The 10,535-nt window shown below is 45.9% G+C and overlaps 1 protein-coding gene across 1 annotated transcript; it reads left to right on the top strand.

Annotated features, from left to right (window-relative positions):
• Positions 1-7,522: 7,522 nt before the first annotated feature.
• On the top strand, positions 7,523-8,818 carry LOC119360282 (hydroxyphenylpyruvate reductase-like). The gene has a single exon (XM_037625988.1). It carries the CDS (start codon positions 7,523-7,525, stop codon positions 8,495-8,497), a length of 975 nt encoding a protein of 324 aa, XP_037481885.1. The 3' UTR covers positions 8,498-8,818.
• Positions 8,819-10,535: the final 1,717 nt, after the last annotated feature.

The following is a 10,535-nucleotide window of genomic DNA, read 5'->3' as shown; positions in this document are numbered from 1 at the left end:
TCACTCCCATGAAAAAGCCCAAAGCTAGACCTAAGCCTGAAACTGAGTGCTTCTACTGCAAAGGAAATGGTCACTGGATGCAGAACTACCCCAAATATTTGGCTGATAAGAGGGATGGCAAACTGAACAAATGTATATTTGATATATAGGTTATTGATGTGTACCTTGCTAGTTTTCATAGTAGCCCCTGGGTATTGGATACTTGTTCGGTTGCTAAGATTAGTAACTCGAAATAGGAGTTACAGAATAAACACAAACTAGTTGAGGGTGAAGTGACGATGTATATTGGAAGTGGTTCCAAGATTGATATGATCATCATCGCACACTCCTTATACTTTCAGGATTAGTGTTGAACCTAAATAAATGTTATTTGGAGTTTGCGTTGAGCATAAATATGATTAGATCATGTTTATTGCAATACGGTTATTCATTTAAGACAAAGGATAATTGTTATTCTGTTTACATGAATAAAACCTTCTATGGTCATACACCCAATGCTGATGGTTTATTGAATCTCGATCGTAATGATACACATATTAATAGTATTGATGCCAAAAGATGCAAAGTTGATAATGATAGTGCAACTTATTTGTGGCACTGCCGTTTGGGTCATATTGGTGTAAAGCGCATGAAGAAACTCCATAAAGATGGACTTTTGGAATCACTTGATTATGAATCATATGATACTTGTGAACCGTGCCTTATGGGCAAGATGACTAAAACTCCGTTCTTCGGAACAATGGAACGAGCTAATGACTTATTGGAAATAATACATACCGATGTATGCAGTCCGATGAATGTTAAGGCTCGTGGCGGGTGTCGTTATTTTCTAACCTTCATAGATGATTTGAGCAGATATGGTATATCTACTTAATGAAACACAAGTCTGAAACATTTGAAAAGTTCAAAAAAAATCAGAGTGAAGTGGAGAATCATCGTAACAAGAAAATAAAGTTTCTACAATCTGATCGTGGAGGAGAATATTTGAGTTATGAGTTTGGCATTCATTTAAAACAATGTGGAATAGTTTCACGCCACCTGGAACACCACAGCGTAATGGTGTGTCCAAATGTCGTAACCGCACTTTATTGGATATGTGCGATCTATGATGTCTCTTACCGATTTACCACTATTGTTGTGGGGTTATGCATTATAGACAGCTGCATTCACATTAAACAGGGCACCATCAAAATCCGTTGAGACAACGCCTTATGAACTGAGGTTTGGCAAGAAACCAAAGTTGTCGTTTCTTAAAGTTTGGGGCTGTGATGCTTATGTGATAAAGCTTCAACCTGATAAGCTCGAACCCAAATCGGAGAAGTGCATCTTCATAGGATACCCAAAGGAAACTGTTGGGTACACCTTTTATCATAGATCCGAAGGCAAGATATTCGTTGCTAAGAATGAATCCTTTCTAGAGAAGGAGTTTCTCTCAAAAGAAGTGAGTGGGAGGAAAGTAGAGCTTGATGAGGTAATTGTACCTTCCCCCGAATTGAAAAGTAGTACATCACAGAAATCAGTTCCAGTGACTCCTACACCATTTAGTGAGGAAGCTAATGATGATGATCATGAAACTTCAGATCAACTTACTACAGAACCTCGTAGGTCTTCCAGAGTACGGTCTGCACCAGAGTGGTACGGTAATCCTATTCTGGAAGTCATGTTGCTAGACAATGATGAACGTACTAACTATGAGGAAGCGATGATAAGCCCAGATTCCGCGAAATGGCTTGAGGCCATGAAATCTGAGATGGGTTCCATGTATGAGAACAAAGTGTGGACTTTGGTGGACTTACCCGATGATCGGCAAGCCATATTAAATAAATGGATCTTCAGGAGGAAGAAAGACACTGATAGTAGTATTACTATCTACAAAGCTTGACTTGTCGCAAAAGGTTTTCGACAAATTCAAGGTGTTGACTGCAATGAGATTTTCTCAATTGTAGCGATGCTTAAATCCATCTGAATCATGTTAGCAATTGCCATATTTTATGAAATCTGGCAAATGGATGTCAAAACTGCATTCCTTAAATGGATATTTCTTAAAGAAGAGTTGTATATGATGCAACTAGAAGGTTTTGTCGATCCTAAAAGTACTAACAAGGTGTGCAAGCTCCAGCGATCCATCTATGGACTGGTGCAATCATCTCAGACTTGGAATATACGCTTTGATGAGTTGATCAAAGCATATAGTTTTATACAGACTTGCGGTGAAGCCTGTATTTACAAGAAAGTGAGTGGGAGCACTACAGCCTTTCTGATAATTATATGTGAATGACATATTGTTGATCAGAAAAGAATTTTTCTGGAAAGCATAAAGGAGAGTTTGAAAGGAGTTTTTCAAAGAAAGACCTCGGTGAAGTTGCTTATATATTGGGCATCAAGCTCTATAGAGATAGATCAAGACACTTGATAAGATTTTTCAATGAATACTCCCTCCATTTACTTATACAAGGTCACTATGGAAAATACATTTTGCATCTATACAAGTCCACCAACACTAATCGAGACAAAATTTAATGTTATTTTCTCGTAGTAGCAACCTGTTTAATACTTGTAAGCATGTAGTCATAATGACACTCCAGTCAGTTTCCTATTCCTTCCTTGCATGCATACAATGTATTAATGATCGCAGCAAATGAAAAGAAAAGTTGATGTACAAAGCAATACATTAAATTTTACCATGGTACTTGTAATATGAGTTTGTGGCCTTGTATATAAAAATGAAGGGAGTATATACCTTGACAAGTTTTTTGAAAGAGTTCAAAATGGATCAGTCAAAGAAGAAGTTCTTGCCTGTATTAGGTGTAAAGTTGAGTAAGACTCAAAGCCCGACCATGGCAGAAGATAGAAAGAGAATGAAAGTCACTCCCTATGCCACAATCATAGGTTCTATAAAGTATGATGTGCTGTGTACCAGACCTACTGTGCACCTTGCCATGAGTTTGGCATGGGGGTACAATAGTGATCTAAGAGTAGATCACTGGACAGCGGTCAAAATTATCCTTAGTGAGGACTAAGGAAATATTTCTCGGTTATGGAGGTGATAAAGAGTTCGTCGTAAAGAGTTACTTCGATGCAAGCTTTTACACCAATACAGATGACTATAATCTCAATCTGGATACATATTGAAAGTGGGAGCAATTAGCTAGAGTAGCTTGATACAAAGCATTGTATACATAGAATATTTGCAAAATACATACGGCTCTGAATATGACAGACCCGTTGACTAAAACTTCTCTCATAAGCAAAACATGATCACACCTTAGTAATCTTTGGGTGTTAATCACATAGCAATGTTAACTAGATTATTGACTCTAGTAAACCCTATGGTTGTTGGTCACATGGCGATGTGAACTATGGGTGTTAATCACATACATATGTGAACTATTGATATTAAATCACATGGCGATGTGAACTAGATTATTGACTCTAGTGCAAGTGGGAGACTGAAGGACATATGCCCTAGAGGCAATAATAAAGTTATTATTTATTTCCTTATTTCATGATAAATTTTTATTATTCATGCTAGAATTGTATTAACCGGAAACTTAATACATGTGTGAATACATAGACAAAACATAGTGTCCGTAGTATGCCTCTACTTGACTAGCTCGTTAATCAAAGATGGTTATGTTTCCTAACCATAGACATGTGTTGTCATTTGATGAACGGGGTCACATCATTAGGAGAATGATGTGATGGACATGACCCATCGTTAGCTTAGCATTATAATCGTTATAGTTTCATTGCTACTGCTCTCTTCATGACTTATACATGTTCCTCAGACTATGAGATTATGCAACTCCCGAATACCAGAGGAACACTTTGTGTGCTACCAAACGTCACAACGTAAATGGGTGATTATAAAGGTGCTCTACAGGTGTCTCCGAAGGTGTTTGTTAGGTTGGCATAGATCGAGATTAGGATTTGTCACTCCGTGTTTCGGAGAGGTATCTCTGGGCCCTCTCGGTAATACTCATCATTATAAGCCTTGCAAGCATTGTGAATAATGAGTTAGTTGCGGGATGAAGTATTACCGAACGATTAAAGAGACTTGCCGGTAACGAGATTGAACTAGATATGATGATACCGACAATCGAATCTCAGGCAAGTAACATACCGATGACAAAGGGAACAACGTATGTTGTTATGCGGTTTGACCGATAAAGATCTTCGTAGAATATGTAGGAGCCAATATGAGCATCCAGGTTCCGCTATTGATTATTGCCTGGAGATATGTCTCGATCACGTCTACATAGTTCTCGAACCCGTACGGTCCGCACGCTTAACATTCGATGACGATTTGTATTATGAGCTATGTGATTTCATGACCGAAGTTTGTTCGGAGTCCCGGATGAGATATCGGACATGATGAGGAGTCTCGAAATGGTTGAGACGTAAAGATCGATATATTGAAAGGCTATATTCGGACATCGGAAAGGTTCCGAGTGATTCGGGTATTTTTCGGAGCACCGGAGAGTCACGGGAATTCACCGGTGGAAGTAATGGGCCTTAATGGGCCATACGGGAAAGGAGAGAAGGGCCTCAAGGGGTGCCCCTTTCATGGGATGGTCCGAATTGGACTAGGATGGGGCGGCGCCCCCCTCCTTCCTTCTCCCCTCTTCCTCCTTCCCTCCTTCTCCTACTAGGAATAGGAAAGAGGAGGGGAATCCTACTTGGACTGGGGAGTCCTAGTAGGATTCCCCAGACCTGGTGCGCCCCCCTTGGGTCGGCCACCTCTTCCCTCCCCTCCTTTATATACGTGGCCAAGGGGCACTCCATAGACACACAAGTTGATCTTTAGCCGTGTGCGGTGGCCCCCTCCACAGTTACACACCTCGGTCATATCGTCGTAGTGCTTAGGCGAAGCCCTGCGCCGGTAACTTCATCATCACCATCGCCAGACCGTCGTGCTGACGAAACTCTCCCTCGGCCTCAGCTGGATCAAGAGTACGAGGGACGTCATCGAGCTTAATGTGTGCTGAACGCGGAGGTGCCGTACGTTCGGTGCTTGGATCGGTTGGATCACGAAGACATTAAACTACATCAACCGCGTTAACTAAACTCTTCCGCTTTCAGTCTTTGAGGGTACATGGACACACTCTCCCCTCTCATTTCTATGCATCACCTAGATAGATCTTGCGTGATCATAGGAATTCTTTTAAAATTACCGCGTTCCCCAACAGAAGGTAGGAGAGGGGGGCAATTGCATGTCTGGCACTAGGCACGCAACTGCAAGTGTAACCCTCGACTACAACTGCATGCCCCCCTAACACAAACACTACTGGACTCTTGTTTTGTCTGATGGGGGCAGGAGAGGGGGGAGTTGCATGTTTGACACTAGGCACACAATTGCAAGTGTGGCGCATCGACTGCAACTCCATGCCCCCTAACGCGGATGCAACTAGACTTTGTTTTCTCAAATGGAGACGGGAGATGGGGTAGTTGCAAGTGTATGTTCGACATGCAACTGAAATTGTGAAGCCTAGTTGCAACTGTATGTCTACCCACCCAACTGCAACTCACCTTTGTTTTGTCGAGGGGCGATGGTGGAGGGGGCAATTTCATATCTGATACTAGCATGCAACCGCAAGTATCACCACTGCCTGCAATTGCATGCCTACCCATCTGACTGCAAGTGACCTTTGTTTTATAGGAGGACGGTGGGAGATGGGAGATAGTTGCATGTCTGACACTAGGCATGCAACCGCAATCATAGCCCTTGACTACTGCAACTACATGTCTGGCCACTAGTACTAGAGATGCATTAATTAATTTGTATTTCTGTGTGAGTCTCTTTGCCTTAGGAATCGGATGTTTTTCATCATGCCTATGTCTGCCACTAGGCATACAACTGCAAGTGTCGTCTGTACTGCACCTTGGTGGTGTTTTATGGGGGTGTTGCCACTAGGAGGGGGTCGTAGCATTGTCTTATTTGTTTTTATTTGCTTTTAAATGATTTACATTCAATACATTAATATTTTTGTAAATACACCATGAACATTTCGTAAAACACATGATACATTTTTATTTAAATACACGATGGATTTTTTTATATTATGTGGTGAAAATTAGACAAAATGCGTGATGAATATTTCATAATATACAATGATCATTTTTATGAATACACGATTATTTATATAAATAGAAGATGATACAAATATAGGACGGCCAGTTAAATTCAAGAAAACACGAACAATTTTAATTTTACACAATATAGATTGTTTCTCATTTTTAAAATTAGTTTTCTTTTGGATCTATGCAAAAAAGCTGAAACAGGACACGAGCTGGCAGAACAAACACCAATGGCGAATGTAATACAACTGTTTTGCTGGCTGTAAGAAAAACATGCACAAAACAGTACACCTTTTTTTGTGGCTTGGAACTATTTTATATATTTTATTACTAGTGTTTTAGCAAATATTTCTTTTCTAGTGTATTTTGCTGTTGTAGAAAAAAATAAAAGCCCAAGGGAGCATGCCCAACAAAATGAGGAGACAAGCTAATAAACATAACCCAACAGGAGCAGACCCAGCCCAAATAAAAAAACCAGCCACGCACCTAAACCCTCCTAGTCGGCGCCCGCAAGCTGGGCCGGCCCGCAAGCCCTGCAAAAAAGGTAGATACTACGGGAATCGAACTCAGGCACTTCGCTCCAAGTCAAAAGCTCGCTAACCGGTTGAGCTACCGGCCTTGAGTGGTTATAAATAGCGTGAAGCATGACATAACATCGTTGCGGCGCTATTTGTTGCACATAACAATGTACTAGGAGTATATCACATCAACTTTTCGGGAAAACAAAATCGTGACGAGTAAAGGTTCATGGATTTTGAAAATAAGTTCATCAATTTTGAAAAAAAGTTCATAGAAAATGAAAAAAAATATTCATGGGGTTTCAACAAAAATCTACAAATTTGAAAAAAGTTCATCAAATTTAAAAAAAATCATTGAAATTGGAAAAGAGTTCATCAAATTTTAAAAAAAGTTCATTAAACTAGAAAAAAATTCATTGAAATTGAAAAAAGTTCATCGAATTTGAATAAAGTTCATTGGAATTGAAAAAAGTTCATCGAATTTGAAAGAAAGTTCAAGAATTATAAAACATTCATCGAGGCAGGAAGAATAAAGAGAAAAAAAAAGAAAAAAGGGAAAAACGAAAAACGAAAAAACAAAAAGGAAAAGGGAGAAAGGTAAAATGACAGATGAAGTAAGAAAAGACCTAAAAGGATGTTAGTTATCAGGTAGAGCTAGGTGGCGCGGTGGTTACTGGCTGTAAACTGGAAGCAGAGATCGGGAATTGGATACCCGTCTGCGCCCTCTTTTTTTTTGCGTGTACAAAACGAAAAGGAAACAGGGTAAGATGACCTCAGTCGAGCCGTAGACAAACCCTTCCTAGATTCATGGTGGCGCCCCCGACGGCAATCTTTATCGGAACAGAAATGGTGGTTCCTAATTAACTGCAGCTCCAGATCAATTACCTACCTGCCCATCACGCCCTCTTCTTGCGCGACATCGTACGATGGCAGCGACGCGCCGGGTGCTAGTGCTCTGCCGCCTCTCGCCGTCCTCCCTCGCCGGTCTCGCCGCCCGCTTCAGCCTCCTCGACCGCCACGCCTCGCCGCTCTCCATGGAAGCCTTCCTCGCCGCCGCGGCCGCCGCCAACGACCCACCGCGCCTGGCCCTCGTCCCGGGCGTGGGCGTCCGCGTCGACGCGGCTTTCCTGGACGCCGTCCCGTCGCTGCGCTGCGTGGTGACCGTTAGCGCCGGCCTGAACCACGTCGACCTCCCCGAGTGCGCGCGCCGCGGCGTCGCCGTGGCCAACGCGGCCGGGGTCTACTCCTCCGACGTCGCCGACCACGGCGTCGGCCTGGTCATCGACGTGCTCCGGCGCGTATCGGCGGCCGACAGGTACGTGCGGCGGGGACTCTGGCCGGAGCGCGGCGACTTCCTGCCCCTCGGGTCCAGGCTCCGCGGGAAGCGCGTTGGCATAGTCGGCCTCGGCAGCATCGGATCGGCGGTCGCGAGGAGGCTGGAGGCGTTCGGCTGCGTCGTCTCCTACCAATCCCGCGGCCGGAAACACGACGTCTCCTACTGCTACCACCCCACGGTGCACGACCTCGCGGCGTGCTCCGACGTGCTGGTCGTCGCGTGCGCGCTGACGGCCGAGACCCGGCACGTCGTGGACAGGCGCGTGCTGGACGCGCTGGGGAGCGGCGGCGTGGTGGTGAACGTGGCGCGCGGCCCGAACGTGGACGAGGCGGAGCTGGTGAGGGCGCTCGCGGAGGGCAGGCTCGCCGGCGCCGGGCTGGACGTGTTCGAGGACGAGCCGGACGTGCCGGCTGAGCTGATGGCCATGGACAACGTCGTGCTGACGCCTCATCGGGCCGCGTTCACCCCGGAGTCCATAGCCGACCTCGACCGCCTCGTCGTTGGCAACCTCGATGCCTTCTTCGCGGGCACACCGCTGCTTACGCCCGTCGTCGTCTCTGACTGAGCACAAAGAATGTCGATTGTGACCGACCGCCAGCTCTTCACAAAGAATAAATCTAGCAGTGATTAGTCCACCACCGACCGATGTCTGCTGGACGTGGATTTCTCTATGTAGGAGTAACTGGTTAGCGCACAACTCGAATCTGTACCATACATCAAGTTGGGTAGTCGCATCAACATGCAGGAAAGCTGCAACGGACCCACTGTCGTTTCATCAGTAGGTTCGTTATATTGCTTAGTCTTTTTCATATTGTCCGTATTTTTATTGTATTAGCTAAAGCATGCACTTTTATATGGTATCAGTGTCAAGAGATTTTGAATTTAAGATCCGGCCGGCATAATTAAATTGTGGCCCATTTTCGATCCACGTTTAGGCCTAAGGAAGTCATTGTATTGACTAGAGCATGCACTTCTACAATGCTCCCTTTTCATTATTCAACAACCGTATATCATCCTGTATTAGAGCATCTACGGTCGGACTTAGCAAATCCGACCCCTCAAATGTCCGCGGAAACGCTCGGACGCGTCCGGACGGACACTGATTGGTCATGCCTTATATAATGCATTCCACATCCGAATACCTCAAATTAGAAATCTCAAATCCGTATTATTACATGCAACATAAACCTCTCGCCCGGCTCCGTCATGGCCATCTCCGGCGGCCGGCTGCGCTCCCTAGAGTGTTGGTCCGGTCGCCGGCAAGGTAGAGTAGGACATGGGACACGTGCCGGCTTCTGGGACTCAAGGCGCCCTCGTCTCCCATGCCCTACGCTTCCTCCTCGGAGCCCAAACCCGTTGGATGACGGTGGACGTCAGATCTATGATTGATCCATCCTGGGAAAAGCCGGTGACATCCATCATGACGCGGTTACGGCGTCCAGACCTGTGCACTATATGGGGCGCTGAAGAATTCGAATCCGCCTCGTCGACGTCCATGGCCGCAAGGGCTACCGCCGCCTGGCACTGCGGACATGACCCACCATGTTTGCGTCGGGCGACGCCCATGATGCGTCCATGGCCTCATAGCGCCAATGGGTGAGTTGCGCGTCTGCCACCGCGTTCGGACGCTACACAGACAATACCGCCTCCGGTGAGGCAGCGACGACACACCTACCACCGGGTCTATGCGCCATTTGGGCGGATGCAATGGATTTTTCGACGGAAGGAGTCCGAGCGCTGCCATGCATGGGCCTCCTCCCGGGAGCGGTGGAGTGCAAACTAGAGGGTCATCTCCTCCTTGGGGCCGCGTGGGATGAGCTCGGGGACGACAGATCTGGATGTGATGGACTCAGATCCGTTGTCTGCCATACCGGAGACGGACGGAGACGGCCGAAGGTGATCTTGGATGGCGGAAGGGAGTGGAGGGGAGTGGAGTGAAGTAGATAGGGTTTGGTCTGACGAGCGAATGGAGAGAAATATATGTGGGATAGGATGGGCCAGCATGGGCCCAGCTTGATGTGGCGGACGCCCGGGCGCGTCGGGACGCCCCCGTATCCGCCTCATTTTTAGGCTGAATATGATGGGTGTCGGTCAGCCAAGTTGTTTGAGGCCCGTTTGAGTCTTCCGTCTGGATCAAAAATATTTGATCGGTTGGTGACTGGCCATCCGACTCGGTAGTCAAGGATTTGGAGCGTTTGATTGTAGATGCTCTTAGAGCAAGTCCAGCAGCGCCCCGAAACCACCCCCCATCGTCATTATAGGGGAGAAATGCAAAAAAAACAGCCTCTAGCAGTTCCCCCAAACCTCTCCCCTTTTTTCTGCCTCCTCGAAAACAACCCCTCTCTCCCGTGTATCTAGGGGAACGACGACCTCCCCGACCCCCTCCTCGACTCGCTGGACGAGGCAACGGCTGCGTCCGGAAAGCTCCCTCCTGCCACCACACCGTTGTCGTCATTGCATCAGGTTCCTTCCTTCCATGGTTTTCTCACGGATTCGAGCAGAATAGAGAGGGGAGGGAGAGAGGGCGCCGCCGGGCAATGGATATTGGGTGTGCAGATGATTTGGCTGCAGATGGGGAGGTACTGGGATGTCATGGCGGGGAG

Source organism: Triticum dicoccoides, chromosome 2B (assembly GCF_002162155.2).
Source record: "Triticum dicoccoides isolate Atlit2015 ecotype Zavitan chromosome 2B, WEW_v2.0, whole genome shotgun sequence".
Lineage (NCBI taxonomy): Eukaryota > Viridiplantae > Streptophyta > Magnoliopsida > Poales > Poaceae > Triticum > Triticum dicoccoides.
This window is presented reverse-complemented; position numbering and strand designations above follow the sequence as displayed.